At 41.1% G+C, this 22,696-nt stretch overlaps 1 protein-coding gene across 1 annotated transcript in view; it reads right to left on the bottom strand.

The window, feature by feature from the left end:
- Positions 1 to 1,799: 1,799 nt before the first annotated feature.
- LOC104616080 (protein unc-13 homolog B-like) overlaps positions 1,800 to 22,696 on the bottom strand; it is a gene marked incomplete at both ends in the record, with an annotated part of 55,607 nt that continues 34,710 nt past the window's right edge. Inside the window, 3 exons of the mRNA XM_010286919.1 lie at positions 1,800 to 1,890; positions 3,733 to 4,059; positions 18,874 to 19,096. Of these exons, the coding sequence (XP_010285221.1) occupies positions 1,800 to 1,890; positions 3,733 to 4,059; positions 18,874 to 19,096 (641 nt within the window). The remainder of the gene's footprint in view (positions 1,891 to 3,732; positions 4,060 to 18,873; positions 19,097 to 22,696) is intronic.

The following is a 22,696-nucleotide window of genomic DNA, read 5'->3' as shown; positions in this document are numbered from 1 at the left end:
CTGTAATACACATGAGCAGGCTCTCAGCTGGGTTTCTACATTCAGCTTTGGATGCTGCACTTCAAGAAAAACAAAGAAAGGAGGAGAGAAAAGGAAAAAAAAAAAGACAGGCTAATTAAAGAGTCCCTAAAAAAAAACTGACAAGAAAAGGCTAAAAGAAAAATTATCATTTAGTGAACATGAGAAGAGTGAGTGGGCCTTTGTCCTCTCTTTGCAGCAGCCCTTCACTCTTACAGAGAGGAAGGGAATCTGTTCTGCTCCTTTATTACTTGTCCTAATCACGAAAAATGGATTTATACAGCACAGTAGAGGCCTAGAGCAGAGGTTAGGGAAAGCCTTTGGACAGTCAAGACAGCTAAGCTCTGGAGCAGACTACTGGGAAGGTCTCTCTCTTACATTTTTGTTTCAATGAAATTTTGGATCAATAATTGTTAGGAGTAGTCCAGGCAAAGCAAATCATGACATTTTGCCATCATAACTAAACCAGTGTTTCTGTAACAGTCATCGCAAAGCATGCCTTCCTTCCAATTCAGCAGAAACACAAAGATTGATGCTGAACCACCTCATGAACCTTGTACTCTCTCAGGGAAAAAAAAACAAAACAAAACAAAAGAGATATCCAGGGAGAGGCATCACTGAATCCCTCATCCCTTTTAGTATGTTTGTGCACATTTTCTGTAAGGCACAGAACTAAGCTGCTTTGCTTGCATGCTCTACAAAACCACAACAAGAGTTCCTTTTCTTCTTAGCTACTAACAATGTTCTTAAATCTCAGTTTCCATGTCACACTGACAGTTTTGACCCAAATCCCTTTTGCTCAGAAGTGAAGTAACACAGTAGTTGTTAGATGGAAAAGCACTTACAACCCAGATAAGCCAAGGGAAAAACTATTTCTACGATGGCACTTCAAATGCCTCCCCAGACGTAAAAAAAATTTTCCTAAAAGTTTGCAACAAATCCAGAAGAGAAGGTAAAGTCCTGCTACTGGTAGATAGGTACTGTAAAAGAATTTCTTATAAAAACAAAACAAGAGAGCTCTAGAAGAAAGTATTATTTCCAAATGAAATATATTAGTTCCGCACTTTGGGTAGTAGTTTACCATCTATAGAATATGAACACCATATGTTATCTTTCTGTGGGCATACAGATGGGTGAAAGCATAAGACTTAAAAAAAAAAAAAACACAACAACTTTTTTAGTCTTAATCGCTGTTTTCTAAAACAAGAGTGTTTATACTGTTGAAGAAAATGTCACAACCTTTTCCTTTTGACTTCCCAAATCAAGATTATTTATTTTTACATCTTACTTTCATGAGATGGAAATGCCAAGACTTACTATACACCCACTTTCAATTAGTATATATAAAAATATTTGATGTAAAGTTTCCCAAGGAACATTTTCACACGACAAATAATACAGATAACTCCTACTAAGCTAACAAGCTATCCTCAACTTGCCTTGAGAAAAAGTCTTCATTTCAAACAGTTTAACACAATCAATTTAGTCCCAGACATTATTATTACTGTTTACAAACTCAGAACCAATTTCTCTTCTTCTGCATCTTTTCTGATATTCATCTTTAGTTCCACACAATGATGTTCAAAATATATGGTAAAACTAGATAGCTCTAAGACCATCACAACATCTGCAGTCCTACACAATATGTTTGATTAATTTTTTTATCCGCAAAACATCAAAACTGTAAGAGGTGTCTTATAAGGAAGAAGAAATGAAACCTTCATCCACAGATCTAAAACCCAGGTAGCACAGAGAAGGAGCAAAGCAATACTCCATCCTACCTCTTGAAGCTGCAGTCGAACTTTGCTAATGGCTCTAATCCAATAGGCTCTTGCTGCAGGAAATGGTGGTGGCTCATTGTCACCATGACAGCTTAAAGGCAAGAAACAGAAAATCACTATATGAAAAACACTCATCTGAGCATTAAAGATTCAACATTACACAGTACAATCACAGCTTCAGCTGTGGAAGCTGAAGTAACCAACAGGCTCCAATCAACACAGCCCTGCACATGCTCTGGGAAGTGAGCAATTTTCCTTATACACAGGAACCATCTTGGAAACTAATGAACTGAAAGATATAAACTAGGATACAATCCAGCCCCAGGAGTAAGATGATGTTGGTCAGAACATTAGGAAAGCAGTCCAATATACCTGACCAAGCCAGTTCAACACACTGGTACAACTGCACACACATAGGTAGATGGAAGATTTTCCATCCCCATGCCTGTTGCAGGTCCCTTCTAACCTCTTTCTGCTTACCCCTACTGCTACAAATTTAAAGCCACTCTTCAGTGGAAACACTGGCAACAGGGCTCAGCTGTGGTTTTGCCCCTTCACTGCACCCTTCTCATTCCACCCTTTCCTACAGCTTGCTTTTCAAGAGGGCACACGCATCTGGCAGCAATGCACCATCTCAGTGCCCTACAGCACATTTTACACTCCCTAACCTCATGACACATCAGGCCTTTGGCTGCATTCCTTCTCTTGTATGTTGCCGAGGTGTCAAAACAAACATCCTTCCCTGTCTGCAAAGCACCCCACACTGCTGACAGTATTAAGAAAAACATAGCTGAAAGCAACATGTATCCGTGCTACACCACCTAGCTCAGATGCAAGGTTCAGAGCTCAGTTCCATGCATACTCCATGGAGACTGGAATGCATTGCCAGAGAGTGGAGAGAAAGGGAGCCAAGGAGTATCCAAGTTAGATGCCTCAATTAGCCTGAAATAGACTATGTGAATAACCTTCCCTGTGAACAAATATAAACCAGCCATTCTGGGACAAGACTCCTGCTGCTCTGTAAGGAGAAGAGGAAAGTGAGTCAGAGTTTAAAAACAGTTTAACACTTTTTCTAGTCTTGTTTTCCTTTTTTCATCTTTGGTGTAGGGGTTGCCTATACGTGAACTGTTGTGGTTAGTTCTCTCATATAAGAACAGTGACACCAGCTGTACACTCCAAAGGATGCAGACAGGCAGATATCTTTCCATGGATCTAAGTGAACCAGGTTTAATATATCACTCATACTTATGAAAGTAATGACCATATCCACACTAGGGGCTGCAGTGACTTGATTACCTCAAGGAAAAAAAGACAGAAAGTAGTGTAATTTGAAATTCCTGCAAAACCTGTACAAAACTCAGCACATTACTCCCCCAAACTTAGCTAAAATACTTTTGAAGACTGTTTTCAATACTGCTGACAGCTTGGAAAGCCCAAGTGCAAGGACAAGAAAAGCTGCCACAGTGAGTCAGAGCAACATGTCTATTCATATTATAATTCTACAACCTACAACTACATAAACACTAACTCTAATTGTGGTAGCCTGCTATACAAGAAAGGAACTAGTGCAGCTCTAACCATGACTACATGTAGCTCTTGGTTGCTCACACGTTAGCTTGATCACACATGAGCAATGGAAGCAGCTATCTTTGGGCCAGACTACATTCATCAAACCAGAAAGAGAAAATACAGTAAATGAGCTCCAAGGCACTAGCAGGCATTCTTCTTCGCATACATAGCAAACATAGTTTAAGCTTAGCCAATGCCTCATAAATAATCGGTCCTGCACATAAAGATGTTCACATATCGGCAACATCCAGTTAGTTGTTAGAGAAGGCTGCAAGAACAATGTACATCATTTGCCCCAGGAAATAGCAAACAGAGGAATCCTTTTTGAATTAGTTGAAAAGAACTCAGTAATAGTTTCACCTACCTCACTTGGGCTCCTTCATCAACATCCTTGGGCTTCTCAAGTTCCACAGGCAACGTAGCTACAGAAGGGTCTGCACATTTCTCCTCTGTCTCGCAGACCTTCTCCTCCTCTCCTATGCCACGAGGCATCTCTTGCTCCCTGAGCCATGCCTGACCATCCTTCTGGTAGCTGCCTGAACTGTGGTAGGAATGATTCGACACTCTTTCCTGGTGATCATCTTCTTGCTCGGAGCCATGGGCACTTTCATGGGAATGGTCCAGCTCACTTAGGTGAGAGCTTCCCTGGCTGACATTACAAGAGGAGCCATATCTACTACTGCCAGCAGGACTATGAGAGAATAAGAAAGTCCATCAGAAGAAAAACAGTGGCTTGGAGAAACGCACATCTAACAAACTGAGTGGGACACTAATATTACTAAAAGACATGTTACTAAGTCATATTTAACTATGATACTCCCTGAAATAGATCTAGGCTTCTGAATCTCAAAACTTCAGTAAGCAGTAGACATACTTCATACACAGCCCACCAGTATATAGACAGTATATGCCAATGATCTTTCTTGTACAGACTATTTCTTCATCTTAGGTAGACACTGACAGTGAAGATATTCTAATAACCACACAGGAATAAGAATGGAAACATAGCAATTCAGAGTGGAAGTGTTTCTGTCTTCTGCAGTTTCACTGCAGCTAAGGTCTTTACCATGACCATTTAAGTTGACTATTGTAAAGAAGTATAGTTAACTTATTTTTATATATATTATACGTTTATGATAAAATAACCTGCAGTCAAGGTTAAGGTTGTCAAGACTATAAACTTAAAATCTTTTACAAAAGTAGACCAACAGTCCAAAGGGAAGCCACACGTCTCACTCCAATAGTTTTTTCAAGAATTTAATTTCTATTAAAAAAAAAATGCCACAGGGGCATGATCTCTGTGATTCAAGACACCACTTCCAGGACTGAATTCCTAAAATCCTCACACAAAATACAGTAGATGGAAACTTCTCATGCAGTCAGAAAAACTGTGGCCGAGAATTAAGCATCACTAATGTTTCTCTCACTTGCACACTTTGGAAGATTTGAAGCCAGATAGGAAGTTTTGGGAGTGCAGTCTTGCAACTGTATGATCAGAGGCACGAGTTTCACTTACATCATGCAGAGATACAAGTTTAGCAAGTCTCTGTTTTGATTTTTGAGGACAACTGTAACTTAACACATGCACAGGATGAATACAGACCCGTGAAATACTGACACTCTCCTTTAGTGGCTTTCCTAACTGCATGAAATAACCTTTGCACAGATTTCAGGAAGAGCAAGCATTAGAATACCTTCACTGATATCTCTGAAAATGTTTTAAAAATCTTCAGTAATGTGGAATGAACCTAATAAGTTCTATAATACCTCAGCAGTAAGTTAAATATCGCTCTAAAATTAAAAGCCTTTACTTTGCATTTTGAAAACAAAATGCTCATTCCTTCCAATACATTCTACCTACTGCTACTTTTTTCTTAGCAAATACAACATAATTATCACTAACTAAGAAAGCAAAGTGAATTGTAGGCAGCAGAATTAACACACAAAGAATGTAACTTCTGAAAGGCTAATGAAATTAGCACTAAAAGCATCTCATTCAGTGGAACACAGTATAAGAACATGGGAAATCCAAGTATATTTACAGAAAAAAGAGTGGAAAAAGGTGAGAAAATGGTCTAAGGGCTTGTACATAACTAATGACTGCAGTTTGCCACATCCTCTGTGACAGCTATCAGTAACACTACAAACACTTGACAATAAATAGGGGATGGGACTGAGCTACAAACATCATACACCAAGGCCAATATCTACTGCTGCAGTATTGCATTATAAATGGTCAAAAACTTGAAACCATTTATTATGCCTCATTTGTAACTAGCCTTTTCTCATTCAGTTGTTCCACATTATTCAGATCTGCAGCCTGTGTGCTAGGATGAAGCACTGCTGCATTAGGAGAAGAATCACGCTCATTTTTTTTCAGTTCAGGCTCATCTGGTGTGTGCTCTTCTGCCTGGTCTTCTTTCTGCAGTTCACCTGAAATCACATTCTGCTGATCTTCTGACTTTTTATCAGACTTGTCTCCCAGCTCTTTCTTGGATGTATCATCAACAGCGCTTGCACCAGGTGGTTCTCCAGAAAGTTCATTGTCTACAGTGTCAGGCTGCTTTGAAGACAAGTTTACTTCTATATTTGCATCAGTCAGTTGATCTGATACTGAAGATTTTGAGCTTCCATCTGAACTCACTGTTCCTAACCCCTTATCATCTGGTTTTGACAAAGCCTGTGGTGATGCATGTGGTTCTCTTTTGGCAGAGGTCTCCCTGTTGTCTTTTTGCCAGGGAAAGGAGAAATCCAGCTTTTTCCCAAATACTGCTCCTTGGGCATTCTCTGGCTTACTCACCTTTTCTTCACTACCTCCTTCAAACAGAGTTGAAGAAAGTTTCTTAAAGCTGGACATGAGGCCTTGATCTGTCCCTGCTTTATTAACAGAAGGTGGCTGCTGAGAGAAGAATGACCCAAATGGCTTTCCACTATCAACAGATGACATAAAGCCGAATTTTGGCAAACTGGGTATGTTTGGTATTTCAAAGACCGTTTTAGTACTGTTTGCATTTGGAGGAATGTTATTAGGCTTACCCTGTTTCTTCAAGTCACATTTGGAAGCAATCCCTTCTGCAGGCACTTCATCAATTGCTAAATGTCTCTCCTGTTTGGCAGTTGGCTGTTCTACCTCACTTGTCTTTTCTTCTTTCAGCTGAAGCAGATGAACACTGGGCTTAGCTGGGGCTGTGGGCTCTATACCATTGCTACTGACCATGTCCTGCTGATCAGTACCAGCATCGGTCTGACTCCCTGTAACAGCGGGCTCTGATTGAAGTGTAACACTCTCATCCAATTGTGAAAGGTTTGTGTCTGCCTCATTAGTTGGGGCTTCCATTTCCAGCTCAAGCCCATCAGTAGAGCCAGTCTGGAGGATGTCAACAGCTGCCTTGTCTGTAGAAGCAGCTTGTTCCTTTGGTACATGTGAAGACCCCACACCTAGCTGGTATGCGTTTACATCAGTCTGGTCAATGGCCTTGGCCTGCACTGTACCAGCTGCATTACTGAAAGCAGACTGGCATGGCTTAGTATCTATCATCTCAGAGGACTCTGCATCATTATCCAACTGCAGAATATCGAGGGCTTCATTTTCACTAGGGACTGCTATTTCTGGAGTGATCCTCAAAGGTTCCTCTTCACAGGTTTCTGAGTTCCCACCTTCCTCAGTTTCTATTGTCATAAGAGACTCTTTTGTGGCATTCTCTTCTGCTGAAACAGGCAATGCACCCTCCTTTGGCGAGCTTGTGACATCTCTTTTAGATTCTCTGGGTGCAGCTGTATCTTCTGTCTCCCTAGAGTCTTTTGCTGGAACAGACCCAGTGACATCTTTCACACTACTGTTTTGAGGTTTAGGCATGGATTTTGGAGGCATCTCTTTTGGAGATTCTTTTGGACCTTTGAAGATGCCAAAGAGATCATTTGTGAAAGCTGGTGCTGGGCTACTTGGGATGGATGAGAAACCAAAGAAAGAGGAGCTTTTCTTCTGTGCAGTAGGAGGTGCAGTAGCTTGAGGTTGGGAAAAGAAACCAGATAATGTTTTAGGTGGTTTCATTTTTGTCATGAAACTTGAAAACATTTCAACTGAAGAATCCAGTACTGATTTATCATTCTCAAATTCCTTAGGTTTGTTTTGCAAATTAGATGCCTCTGGCGTTTTAGGAGACTGTAGCTCTTGTGCCTGTTGTAACATGCCACCAAGAGTTTGTTCGGGTAATTTATGTTCTGGCAATTCACATTGCACACATACTTCTTCAGAGATTGCTTCATTTTTTATGTCATTCATAATATTTAAGTCCTGTAGACTCTGGGAATCCATTTTATCCTCTAAGGCTGTGCTATAATCTTTTTTTTCAGAAGCTTGGTCTTTTGAAGAATAAGGCTCTTCTACATCAATAGGAAATGCAACACTGTCCATTTTCTCTGTGCTACCCAAAGTATCTTCTTCTGCCCCTAAGGAAGTAGTCTGTTGGCCCTGAGACCCCTCCTGCACACTGGGAATCTGAAGGCAAGGACCAGAAGCAGCCAAATTGGTTACTGCAGTGTCATCAGTCTGTGGCAGCTTCTCTAAGTTACTCTCTTCAGTGACCTCAGCAACACTTTCTATGTTTTCCACTGCCAGCATTTCTGATTTATTTTCTGGGACCTTGAGGTTATTAGACTTTTTTTTGCCAGTCACTGCTGCAATAATATCATCAACTTCTTTTTTATTGTCTGCATCTTGTTGCCTGGCAGAACCGCTAATTTTGACACCAGCATCAGTGGAAATACTTTGTTTCACATATGGCTTAGAGTTCACTGGTTTAGCTGTTTTTGTATTATTCTCCTGTCCTGGAGCAGTTTGTGGCTTTTCATCCAAAAAGGATGTCAAATTGAAGAAGCTAAAGCTAGTACTCCTTTGAGGTATGCTCTTCTCAGCAGTTGGACCACTGGAGAAGAAGGAGGGCAGGTGAAACAGCCCCTCGGTTTCTTGCCGCTTCCCACTAGCAGGAGCAGCAGCAGGTGCTGAAGGCTTTGGTTCGTCTGATCCAGTGAAGAAGGAGAATATGCTCCTACTGGCTGGCTGTGCTGGCTGTGATTTCGAAGCAGTGATATCAGAAAAGCTGAACGGCAAACTGAAACCCGATTCTTTAGGTGTCTGATCTGGCTTTGGTTTTGTCTGATTAACTGTGCCTCCTGAACGATTTCCTCCTTGATGCTTTTGTGTAACCGTGGGTACGCTGCTTTGCTGCACTGATGACTGACTCAGTTGGCTTATTTTGGCACCTACACCCACTGGCTTCTGTGAAGCATTTCGAGGAGGTGCTGTTTTACTCTCAGGAGTGTCCTCCTCAGCTCTTCTGCTTTGTTGTCCCATTTGCACCCCAGGGCTAGGAGAGACCTGCTTGTCCATGCCTTCTGTTCTCACCCTTTCCTTAGAGGTGGAGGACAGACATGGCATACTGGCACTCTGGAGACCCCCGGACTTCTCAGTTTGTTGCCTTGACTCAGCCACAGTTCTCCTGTTGGTTTTTGGCAGAGTCGTAGTACTTGAGGTTGGCTGAGAAGGCACAGCCTCCACTTTGAAGAGATCTCCAAGAGATCCAAATAATGATGAGATGCTGGAGGTTTCTTTCTGTTCTGGTTGTATCACCTTTTGTGGTCTATCACTTCGACTTTTTTCCAAATCTGGTGATGGCTGTGGTGCTTTGCTTACTTGCGTTTTAAAGAAATCAAAAAATCCAGAAGCTTGGGTTTTGTTGGCAGTTGAGCTTCCAGGAGAATCTTCTCCAAGACTGAACAATTTCAGAGCACTTTTAAATATTGTCTCCTCAGGCTCAGTGGCTGGGTGGCTCTGATTTGGCTGTGACTGACTAGGTTCGTTAATACTTGCATGCCTCTCAAGACGCCTGGAAGCTGGCGTTGCTTTAACAGGTCTCTCTTCGCGTATGAGCTTGACATCTGGAGCAGTTTGGCTCAGCTGAGTAGGAGATTTTGTTAATCCTTCTTTTTTAACATGGGTATTTTCATTCTGATTTAATTCTGGCTTTTCATTTTTAGCAGCCTCCAAATTAAGTTCTGATGAAGTATTTCTTCTTGGTTCTGATGTAATGGGAAAATTTTGCCCTGCTTGTGCCTCATCTAATTTTCTATTTGGTGCAAGTGGTAAAACATCGATTTTATTTTCAGACGATTTTGACTGTGTGTCTGTTCTCTTCAAAGTGGAATCTTCTAATATCTCAGAGTCAGGACCTGAAGACTTTCCAATTAGTCCACCCAAAGCAGAAAACAAAGAGCTAACTTTGTTCACCGGTGTTTTCTTATCTTCCTCAGTCCTTTTTGCTTCTGTTACTCTTTCAGTGGATGCCACAGTTTCTTCAGCTTTAGGAGTAGACTGAAACAGATGGAAACCAAACAATCCTGATGACCCACTTCCAGTAGTTGTCATGGGGACAACCTTGTCCACTTCCTTGGTGTGGACTTCCTTACTCAGCGATTTATTGAAAGCCGCTCTGGAATGTGTTCTGAGATCAAGGGTTAGTGGAGACTCCTCTGAATAATTCACAGCTTCCTTCTCAGGTCGAAAATCTACTTTGAGTTTTTGAAGTTTATAACCTGAGAAGTCTAATGGCTGGTCTCGCTGATAATAAATAGACTCTTCAAACATTTGTGAAAAAGTCTCCAAATTCATGTTCATTAGCTGATCACTCCTCTGCAAAGCTACTGACAAATCCAGGGGTTTATTTGTTGTATAATCATCTAAAGGCTCTCCTTCAGCAAACCAAAACAGCTCATCTTCACTGCCAAGAGGGACTTTAAAACCACAAACAGCAATTGTGTTGTCTTCTAGCACAGCTCTTGGAATGGAATCCATTTGAAAATCATAATCCCAGCAGTCCATGTAGGAATATGTTTCAGGAGCACAAACATAGACATACTGTCCAGTGGGATCAGTGAGCAGCGAATACACATACTGGCTATCGCTGTACATGTAGTATCCACAATCACCATCTTCTGATGGCCACCATATACCCTGCTCAAGCATCATTAACCACTCCTGATACTCCTGGCTATAGGATGAGTACATAAAGCCCTCATCCATACTTAAAGTCTCTTGGTCAATTAGAGTCCACATAGTTCCATCACAGCCAGAGGAGTAGCTTAAATCCATGGGCAATTCTTCTAGTGAGTAACTGCCATCTCTTTCAAATGGTGGAAAGTTACTATAACTTTCATTGAGAGAATTAGCAGTCCATGCATCATTTTCTTCTGAACAAACATCTTGAAACATTAACTGGTCAAATGATTCGTATGACATCACACTTAAATCTAAACTCTGTACATCAAAATTGGCATTAGCCTGCCAATCCATCACATTTGCATTTCCATCCTTTTTACAGAGATTCACTACCATATCATTTTCAGGCCAGTCCAAGAACTGAGGGGGCAGAACAGAATTCTGGTTTAACACATAGTAAACTGGTACTGCTATTTCATGAGTGTCAGCCAGCTCCCCCACTTCATATTCCCATTCAAAGCTAGAATGGCTTCTTGTTTCCTGGTAAGCTGAGTACTGCTCCTTAAGGTTATAGCTTTTATTAGTCAAATTGAGAAATTCATTTGATCCTTTGTTTAAAAGAGTTGGAAAAACTCTCGATTCTGCATCCTGATAAGGGATACGCCTACAATTTACAGGCTTTCCAGATAAGTCCTGTACCTTGTCTTGAAGATCTAGAGCATCAGGGAACACAGGATGCCCACAGTGGGGAACATGGGTCTCAGATGTTTCTACTCTTGCAGTGGACAGGTGGTCAGTGGTTTTGGAAGATTCCATTGTTTTCACATTATCCAGTTTCTCCTTTGGTTTGGGGAGGAGATTTTTTAAGAAGCTGGAAGCTTCCTGCTTTTCTCCAGTGCTGCTTTGAGTGTCAGAAGTCATTCCTGAGTTGCTGGGTTTTGTCTCTGAGCTAGAATCCTCACCTCTATCAAAAAGCTTCATGAAGGCTAGGGAGTTTGTTTTCACCTTCTCTTGCTTACATTCAGACAAGTTTTCACTTGAAGTAAATTTAAATAAGCCAGAAAATAATCCAGGAGAAGTGCTTTTCTGCCCATCACCCTCACTTTTAGCAGTCAAGTCTTGATTACTGGCTGTGTTTTCATTCGAAGAAATGCGAAGAAACCCAGAAAGAAAACCTGGTGTGTGCTTCTTCTGTGTATCATCTGTACTTGAAGCTTCTGGCCCTCTGGCTGAAGAGATGGATTCAGCTGAGCTATCATTTAAATCTGGTGCTTTTAGTCCTTCTCTTGGCAGTCCTCCTTTCACATTTCTAGGTTCTTCCCAAGAACTCTTAGTTCTCTGCTGCTCTCCTGCAGCCGTAAAGGTAGCAGAGGCAATCTCCTGGTGTTTTTTTCTATTTATTTGGGCACTCGATAGGTTTTCTTTATTCATGTTTTTTGTTTGTACACATTCTTCCTTATGGTCTGATAAATTTGGAACAGAGTTACATTTTAATGAAATGGCATTTTCTGAATGACTTTTTCTGTCTTCAAGCAAAGAAATGCCACTAGAATTCTGATTACTTTTTTGGTCCTGTGCAGGTGCTAGATTTTCTGCAGAAGAAAATTTAAATAACGAAGGAATAAAGCCTCCTTTCTCATTTGTATGTTTTTGCTTTTCTGAAAAGCCCAACCCACTGAAAAAGGGAAGCTTCCCTGTGAAAGGAAACAAGTGTTCTTCATTTGATGAACTATTTTGTCTTATATCATCCTCAGACTTATGGCCCTTAAAATGCCCAGATATACTTTCTTTCTGCTCTTGTTCAGCAGAAGGAAGAAACAATTGACTGAAAGACTTTTTAAGTGGACTGAAAAATCTTTCAGATACTGCACCCTGATCTTGAGTCTGTGAATGAAGTTCCACATTACCTCTGTTTTGCTTGTTTTCTAGTCCATGACCTGTAGTATGCTGATCCCCTAAGTGATTTTCAGGAGGCTGCTCCCTGGCAATGGGCGCACCCTCTTTCACAGTGGCATCTGGCTGATTTGTAACATGATGCAAATCTGACTGCTCCTGTGGCACATCCTGCTGCTTGGGAGCCAAGAGACCATCTAAATTGGCTTTCAGACTGAAGGAACTAACTGAGTTTGAGAGCCTGCCAAAGATTGAAGACACAGAAGTGCTATTTGCATTTACCTCTGCCTCGCTTTTAGTCTCATTCATCCATATTCCCGGTATAATGCTGCTGGTCCTGGCTGCTGTCTGTCCAGATGGTCTCTCGCTTCTGTTCGCCTCATCAACTTTCACAACATGGCTGTCCTCCTTGGTGTGCTCCTCTTTTACAACTTCTTGTTTTAGCACTTCCTTCTCAGAGAAGATCTTCAAAGGATTAAACATGCCTAGAACAGAATTCATAACTGAGTGTTGGTTCTGTTGGCTGCCAGCAGCAGTTCCTTGTGATTGCTGGAGATGCGGCACGGAAGCCTTAGTGTCCATCCCAGTGGTTTCTGGCTTGTTGGAGTTTATGTTCTGGGCTTTTTTATCACCACTCACCTGGGATGGTAGCAAAGAGTGAATGGAGAACTTAGTGTCAGTTTTATTATCTGCCATCACTCCAGAAGATGAACTCTCACATTTGGACTTACTAGAAAATATATTGGAGAGTCCACTTTCTGATGAGCTCCTGGTTTCTGTCTTCTCTGGAGTGGAAGAAACAAGCTTTTCAACAGAGGCTGTGAGCTGCTTTGTGCTTGACCCCACCTTTTCAGTGAAAGAGCTGAACAGGGAATTCACTGTACTCTTCACAGCTGACAAGTCTGGGAGAGACTCAGATTTGCCCTTGGTACTCTCTTCTGCAGCAGGATGTTTGACCTGTTCAGACTTCCTGCCTTCTACTGATTTATCAGCATTATCCTGCTTCAATGACATGGTCTCAACATCTTTTCTGGTCTCTGGCAATGTACCAAATTTGCTGATTTCTTCCTCTTTTTCAGCCAAGTATTCTGAAACTGATTCTACCAGACACTGAAGTTCATCCATCGTGTCTATGTACTCCTCACTGGGTTCTTCAACAGGAGATAGTGTTAAGTCTTGCATAGGATGGCCATGCTTGCTCCCTTTAGCCTTGTGTTTTTTATCACGGCTAGCCTTTAACTGGGAGCCCAGATTTGCAGGGTAATTGACAGTGAAATTTCTCAAATGGCTGATGTCAGAATCACGCCACGTTTGTGAAAGCGTAGCGAGTTCCTCCATTTCGTTGTCTGAAACAGGTGAGTACTCATCAGAAGCACTGCTGTCAAATTCCTCAAGGATATCCACAGGCACAAAAGTGTTATCTGGTATCCCTATGAGTTTCTCATCTTCCCTGTTACTGAGGTGAAGTGAGTCCTCATGATTCACTCCCTGCTTGTTGGGCAACTTGCCACTTTTAACCATTAAGCCATTTTTGTACGGACGCAGGATGGGATAAGCAGGTAACCGTTCCTTATTTTCAGAGCTACTGGTATATTTTTCAGTTCTATTATATACTGGGAAATCATCATTAGGTTCAGAATTAGTTGCTACACCATTGAAACAAACCATTTTCTCCCCAGGAAACTGAAGACCTTCATTACTTTGCAGGCTTATTTGTTCACTCTCTTCAAAATTGTATCGCAGCTTCTTTTTCCTTCTCCTATCTATTGTATCATATTCCTGAGGATACCTGGGGACATCTACAGACCCTGACTCCACACACACATTTTGGCAGCACCTTGATCTTTCACAGTGATTGAAATTTCCTCTTTTTGAACGAGTTTGCATCTTTTTTATGTTTGGTTCATGCCAACTTCTATTTTTATGACTCTTTTCTAAGAATTCATCTATTAGCAGTTTTCCTAGCTCTTCATAGTTACTCTCCTGTTGTTCTTCTCCATCTTCAGAGTTAAATGGAATGATCCTGACTCTTTCATTTCTAGCTAGAGATCCTTGTCTAAGATGAGAAATAAAGGGGGTGGAAGGGAAAGAAAGAAAGGCAGCAAAAGAAAATAGGAAGAGAAAAATAACGGTTTTAAAAAAAGCTCTAGAAAGGACATATAAAATAGTAATGAAAAACATGCATTTAATAGAGGAAAATTAAAATCAGAAACATCCAGAGATAACAACACTGAAAACCCGCCAATCTACCACCATTACATTTCAATCAAATAGTCAAAAAAAGCAGCATGGGTTATGATATTCCACCAGTTACAGCTGCACAAAAATTAGAAATGCCTGTTTGAAGGAGAACAGCTTTTTATGATCAAGTGAGGGCACGCAGCCTTGGCTGTACCAGTAGTCTGCTGTTACTTTTTTAGGCATGCTGAACAGTAACAGGACTACTTTGAGATATAGTGCTCACACTCAGCACTCCACTATGCTATGTATGTGTTTCAGTCACTCTCAGCTGCAGACTTTGTTTCAGCAGTATTCATAAAGCACACAGGCACTTTGTTTCTCCCAAGGGTGGCTACAGAGCAGAGACTGCATGCAAAAAACTCAGGAGACGTTGGACTCCAGGGAAGTGGGGACAGGGGACAAAATGCAACCTCTGCACACCAGCAACACAAGGAGTTCCAGCTACTCCACTTGCACCTCTTTGTTGGGAGGGCTCTCACTGCAGCTAATGCCCTGAAGGGGCTCCTACCAACAGAAAATGAAGATCCTCTGCGCTGTTATTGGATCAGAAGGCAAACAAAAACATTGGCAATGGATATTACTCCATTGTAAGCCTCAAATACTTTTCAGGACCAGTACTTCCCATTTATAATGCATCTAAACAGATCCAGCAATCTATACTTGTCCATTGTGGGAGAACGGACTAAAGCAGCTACTGTTTTACTATCAAGCGATCTGAAGCTTCCCACAAACCCAAGTAAACAACCCTTAGGATTTTGGGCTTAATTCCTAGCCCTTGATCATAGAATCTTTGAGTTAGAAGGGACCTTTTAAGGTCATCTAGTCCAATCCCCCTGCAATGAGCCGTTGATTAGAAGGATTATTTCAATTGTTCAACAACATGAAGGCTAGTAGCAAGAAAGCTTCCTCTTTACTTAAATCTCACAGGTAGAAAGTGGATGTAAAAAAACTCAGAAAGCTCATCTGAAAGATGCATTGCAGCTTTGTCTCACATAATTCATTGTTGAGATTTAATGCTCTGACCCTGTAAGAGCAGGGCAAGAGAAGGGAAAGGGCAAAGGGCACACGGGCTCTGTATGGATACTGCTAATACAAAAGTCTTATGACAGGTGCCTGGGGCACCCCAAGATAGGATAGCACTGAAAAATAAATAGGTCATTGCATTTTCAATGCTGCTGGTTTAGTGCTTCATTTCCACCAGTATTAGTTAACTTACACTAATTGGAAAGATACTCATTACTTTAAATGAGCCCTGTTTTACACAGTTTAGAACACTTCCTACACTTCTTGCTTGCAATTTTAAGCTGGTAAATGAAATAATTTTCTTTAAAAAGCTAATAAAATTTAAAAGACTCCCAGGGCCACCATAGTTACTGGATCAAGCCCTGCCAGATCTCAGCTGAAAGCAATGGGAGCTACATGAATGCCTGAAGAGCCATTAGCTGTAAATGCTGAACCAACGACTAATTTAGGCATAAAGGAAATTACTTTTCTTTCTCATTGAGCTCCTCCTCCTCCTGTTTCCCCTGCCATTCTACAAAGCATTCCTTTTACTAGAAATAAAGCAACAACAAGAAGTCCAACACCCGTGAGGAGAAAAAGATGACGGCATCAGCCCAGCATTAAACTACCATAGATCTGAAACAGAGCCAAGGCAAACAGCAAATATCAGCTGAAATATACCACAAGACCACTTCACAGCAGCAACAGCAAGAAGACAGGCACACAGGCTGCAAAGAAGTTAACCCACCTATCAGACAGATCTAGAGAGCGCCTGCTCTCTAGTGAGCACTGGCGGCTTGTCATTTGACTAGACTCAGATGTGGACTCTAGGTCAGTTCGGCCACTCACAGTGGAATCTATGCTATCATATCGCCTTGGAAATAAATAGAGCAAAAGCAGGGAGACATGGAGGACAGATGGTTACACAAAATGAGCATTGCAAAGAAAAGTTAGTGCTTAAAAAAAAAATCTGAGGGGAAGATGTGTGCTACTCTGAAGTCAAAACTGGCTGCTGGCAGCAAAACAGACTCTAAGGACAAATAAGATTAATACTTGTTTTCCTTAGGAGAGAGGGAAATAGAATACATATACTTCTATCAAAGGAACACAATCACATGTAACAGCTGATAAAGAGGATCAGAACTTTTCCAGCCAAACCTGAATGTCATTAGAAAAAAAACCCCAGGTGTTACTACAGCCAGTTTCAACTGAAGCATTTTTGGCATAGACAACTTTTTGCTGAATTCAAGACAGGTTCTAGCAGAACCCTGTCTGGTTCCTCCGGGTGTGCCCAGGATGGGGTCCTACAAGCTGTTATTTCCTCAGCAATCAATCACCAACTGCAGTCTGCCAGGAACACTGATTTTGTCAGGTGGCTGCCTGGTCCACGGCACTTAGAACTGCTAGGAGCAAAAGTCAAACACAATTCAGTTTTGCAATACTCTACAACTACAAACAACTGTGTTTTGAAAATATTTAAGGTCCACCCACATGCTTCTATTCAGCCAACTCTCCTTAGAAATATCTTTCTGATAAGAAAGAGAATCCCACTTAGCTTCTTTGGAAAGCTTATTTGCATTTTCTAAGTTTTAGGATTAAATATGTAGCAAAAAATCTTGCTGGGCATGTGGAAAATGAACAGGTGAACAGGAAGGTTCAGAGGGAATCGATCACCATCTAGGATTTGCCTTCCTGCAGTGAAAGTAGACCAGAGCAGACTACAAAGCTCTTAGTTTTTAAGTAAACTTTATCAGTCCAGAACCTTTCATATCAATACCTTCAGGAAAGCAGAAAAAGTATACATATTCCATCTTGGTATTTTTTAACAATTCAAACCAGAAATGCTTCTTTGGAACTTCTTAAAGAGACATTTATCCATTAGACACGGTCAAAAGTTCACACACCACCTGCCTCTAAGCAAGGTGAGCCACATATCGTTCCATTGTAAACACCGCCCCAAGAATCACAGAACTGCAAAAACATCCAGCCTTCTGCAACCTGGGGGCCCAATACCACTGTCCAGCTTGGCTCTTCCGTAAAGAAAAAGCTTCAACTCTTCTTCCCAGACTCTCAGTAAGATCTTCAGCAATTTTACCACTGCAAACCAGCAGTACAGAATAGCATGGGAAAGGGAATAACTTCCTTATATAAGACATTGAATGGACTAGGAAAAGAGCACTAAGAATGATACGTCACACTGTAGTAAATGCATTTGGTTGGCACACTTGCCTCTGCTGCTTGACATCATGAAAACAGCAACAACATTAAATATTATCATTAAACTTCAGCTTTTACCTTTAAAGACCATAAGGCAAAAAGAGTAAAATTTAGCTTCAGCCATACACCCATAAAGACAACTGAATTCAGATTCAGGCTTCGGGAAACAAGAACATTCTTACGAAGGGGGTGAGGTAGAACAAATCACTGATAATACATATAAAACCCTGCACTTTTAACTGTGTCAGAGTTTAAGCAACTGCCTCTTCCTTTCCGCACTGAAGGCGGAAGCGGCAGCATGGCCTGTTCTACACACCCACTCTTACCAAGCTGACCAGCACTGTCTAAGTTCTTCTGCTTTCCCCATACACCTAACTCATGCTTTATTTGGAACTTTTGTAAAGTTTCTACAGTTCCCAGCACAACCAGCGCTAGCTTACAGTCATTGATCCTCGTAAGTTAATGCTGTAATGTTTGATACTTAAAAAAGATAAAAGCAGTTGTGAAACTACTGATTTATGCTCAAAATTAGCTTTTTGAGCAAGTAAACTATCTTTCATACAACTCAAAGGAAACTAAAAGAGAAAACACACTATTCAACAGTGCTACGCAATAACCGGGAAAAAAAAACCCTAACTGGTTACAGACTTTCTTCTTGAACATGTTGTTTTGTCAGAGCTAATAGAAGAACAGAGCTAATCTAAAACAGAAAATAAACCTGCCACAAGAAAGAAACTCCTAATAGCATAACTCTGCTAGACTGTGTTTCACTGGCTTGCAAGGCACACCCATGCCATGGTACCAGAAAAACCAATTACCCGGTGCTCTGGCCTTCAAGAGGTAAGGTGAAAGTAGAACCAAGAATACATGACCTCAGAGTTGAGCACGTCTTTAAAAAGAAATTCGCTAAACTGCCAGATCTGATGTAACACACAAGCTTATTTTTCCTGGTTCACGGCAGAGTCCCATTGTTAACAAAACATGTAACTTTAACAAAAACTTGAACAAAAACTGTTAACAAAACATGTAACTAACAAAACTTCCTGTCAGAAGTCTTTCAGAGCCCTTGAGTTGTCCTCCTCTGCTAGCATGGTACCTTCAGGGTCTGCTATGGAAAATCAACGGGAAAAGAAGAGCTATCCAGAAGACAGCACATACCTGATGGCCACATGCTCCCGATAATCCAAATCATAATTTTGTAGGGATTCGGCACAGGATTCCCGCAAGACCCCTTGCTGCTGCAGGCGTGACGGTACAGTGAACTGGTGCACAGAGGCATTGGGCTGTGCGGTCGTGTGGTATGGAGGCGGAATGCTGTTACTTGTCTCACTGCGATAGTCACTATCTCGATCATCCACAGCACTGTCAGCATCTTCAAAGGCTAAGAAACAAAAGCAGTTAGGGCATAGCTCTCTCAAGCTGCCTTGCTGGGACAGTGAGGCCCATTTAGTTTTTAAAGAATGACAAAACCCGCTATTTCTGCTATGGATGTCTCTCCATCTGGTAGCTGGTTATAACTTCCAGTTCTGCCAAGTATGTGCCAAGGAATTACAGTGATCACCCCCCAATACCCTCCTTTCCCACTTCCTGTCACAGGAGTTTATTTCTCTTTAGTCATTCGTAATAAGTAGATTAAGACATTTTTATTTATAACACACAAAAAAAAACCACCCCAACACCCAAAATTTCAGGTTCTTGGCTGCTGCCAAAATGAACATTTAGATGTTGTGGGGTAGGGAACCAAACATAAATACTCCTGTATGGAAAGGAGCTCTTTCCTGGAAACCTTTAAATCTTTAAGCCGTAATATTATCTCCTCTTTTCAGCATCCTTAATCACTACTCTAGGGCTCTGGATTTTTTTTAGTGTCTTGTTTTTGGTAAAAGTATTAGCTTAAGTTAAGAGAAGCTAATGAAAAGCACTCAGTAGGAAAATCAGAAGAACTGAGAGCAGCTCTGCTTATAAACAAATACACTACTTCTTACAGGAGAAAAAACGCTACATTTAACACAAACAGGAACATCAGTTTTAGTAGTCAACACTAATGATAGACTTCCCAAAGGAAAAAGCTCCTTTCCAGTGAGTCTGTCTCCCTGCAGAAACACTTCTGCTTGCTAACTCTTCAGAAAAAGAGAACAGAGAGTTATAGCGAGGAAAGGTATCAAAAATACAACACTGGTTTGGTACAGCTGTGTTTTGCTGCGCAGGATGCAAGGTTACCTTTGCAAGCTTCAAGTGAAATACACACACTGTATGGTAGTGGAGTGCACCATTAACATGCTTGAAACAAAGGAAAATAAGGATCAGCCACTCCCTCTACCACCAAAAGTCTAGCTGAAAAGGACTATCAAATTAAAGCCCCCTCTGTTAAGTTACTGAATGGTATGTGCCCTGCATAGACATTCACCACGAGGCTGAACAATAAAGTGAAAGTGCTGCTTTCATGCCAGATCCCTAAAAAAACCCTGAATTTAATTGCTGAAATTCCAAGGAGATGGAACACAGCATCAGAGAACACCATTTTCTTACACTAGTGCTTCCCACACCTACAATTCAATTTCCATTGTTTTAACTCAAGGTGAAGTTTGTTCTTAGCGATCTTTTTGGTTACTTCCCAAATTAGTAAGGTTGTATCAGTGCTCTAAATTGGATGGAAGAGTAGAAAACAATCCAAGCAGAAAACTCGTCTGCAGAATACAAACCACTTGAAAATGCCCGGCTTTAGTCTCTTAAGTACAATCAATTCAATTTGATTTTCCACACCAAAAATGGAGTTAAGCCTCTTGCTTTTTAGTAGTCTAAATGCTGCATAGTTCTTGTCAGTCTCTAGTCAACTGAATAGAAATGAATAGCAATCATGTATGGCTTTATTCAGCTTTATTAAAAGCACAATGTCCTTCAATTTTATCACAGTTCGGTGCATAGAAGAAACACTCAAGATGTACACGAAAACGATTTGATATGCCGAAGTGCCAAGCCTCTCTGAGAAGCACCAAACTTCCAGTCTGTGGAGTAAGGGCTGATCTATTTGCAGATCGTAAGCACACAGCATCCTCAGAAGCATAACAAGCTATTGCTCAGCTGAGCAATGTCATTGCTGAACACTTGAGCCATTACTGTCTAATGCACAATAATTACTTTTATTGTGACACAAACACTGTTTCAAAGAGCTTTGTAATGCCTCGCTTTGCTGCTCAACTAATTTCTTCTTCCCATCACATGTAATTCTCGTTTAAGGTGAGACCTAAATAAATCTGGTATGATGCAAAGTTCTTCCAGCTGTGGCTTCATAATGATTATAAGCACTTATAGGGTCTTAAGGCAGCCCAGCTGAGTTACAGGTTCAGGATCTGGTAAAAGACACCAGACCAACAGCTTTATGGATAAACAATTTATCTCATCACAACAGTATAATACAAAAACAAATCAGTAGTACAATTACCTGTGTCAAAACAATAGTGAATCTAGTAACTCACTAATACTGGGCTGAACTTGTACCAGGGAGTGCAAAGACTTACACAGTTATGGTTATCAGAAAGCAGGACACAGCTTTCCGGGTCAGCAACTCTACACAGCCGATGCCCTCAGAGTGAGACTTCAAATTCCCTGATCAGACTGTTGCAAAAGCACTTATCTGGATTTGTTAACCAGTCATCGCATCTCACCTCTGCACTATCAAACGAAGATTTCCCACATGAACCACGGTATCTCTAAGCAACACCTAAAAATAGCTGATTAGCTTAAATGTTAATCAAACATTTAGAGTATGTATGTTTATAAAAGGTGGCACCAGAATTTCTCACTGTTCTTACTGGTGTTTAGCATGAGGAAGGCTCTTGGAGGTCATGACACAAAATGCCTCACCGATGACATGTTTAAAGGATGCAAGGCTCCAGCTACCACAAACGACAATGAGGCAGGAAAACACTGCTTCTCTGATGTATACGTCATGCATCTACAGCATCCATATATGTTAATACCAGGCAGAAATCCTCAACTGACTCATAAATAAGGACCAACTCCAGAAACTCTTATTCATGCTGAATTGTACTTACCCTATGAGCAATCTCACTTTATTTAACAGAAGTGTTCACAAATGAAGACATTGCTCAGCCTGAATAAAAGCACCAAAACCTGGCCCATATGTGGCTTATAGCACACGTTACCTTTGCAAGAAAGTATATTGTGAAATGCCTGCACATGGTGATGATCCCCTTCATTAACATACTTGACACTTAAATTTTGTTTAAGCAAGACACTGACAAGAACCTACAGAAGCAGCTCTGGGGATGCAGCATCCCTTCAAAATGAGGGGTCACGCATTACAGCCCATGTTTCAGCAAAATATCCCTCACAACACACATGGTGTGATAAATTAAAGCACTATCTTCTTCAAATAGATGATACACCAAGTCTTCCATGAGGAAAGTTGTAGCTTAGTCTCAGTCTCTGAGGATCAGTTAATTAATTACAAGATACATAACAATACATGTAAGACGACAACAACTGTTTTACCCCAGTTTGAGAAATTTCACGTGTACCAAAGAGCTCTCAAGGGATGAAAACTTTTTCTTTGTCGCTGGACCCACTGTGTAGAGAATGGGGGGGTAAGGCTGAAGGACAGGGCAGAAGCATGCTTGTTCATGTTTAATAATTGAATATTCATGCATATAGGCAGCATAAGAAGAAAACCTACTGACAGTCACATCACACAGCAGGGTTTTACAAAGAGTGGGGAAAAGCAAGAAAGGAGATAGCTTCTCTGAAAGACATTGCCTCCTGGAAACCCTGTTATTCCTCCCCGCTGCTGCCTCCAGGAGTTCTTACGCCACTGCTGTGGGGCAGAACACATACAGCTTTTAATATACTGACCTCAAAACCACTTTGCACAGTCCTGTCACACCAGCTCTACTAGTCACATTTAACCTCTGGCAACTTTCTTTACATCAAGCTTTGGGACAGGAAAGAAAACTAACAGCAA

This window comes from Phaethon lepturus, unplaced genomic scaffold (genome assembly GCF_000687285.1).
Source record: "Phaethon lepturus isolate BGI_N335 unplaced genomic scaffold, ASM68728v1 scaffold21365, whole genome shotgun sequence".
NCBI lineage: Eukaryota > Metazoa > Chordata > Aves > Phaethontiformes > Phaethontidae > Phaethon > Phaethon lepturus.
Note: the sequence above shows the minus strand (reverse complement) of the source record. Positions and strands in the feature narration are given on the sequence as shown.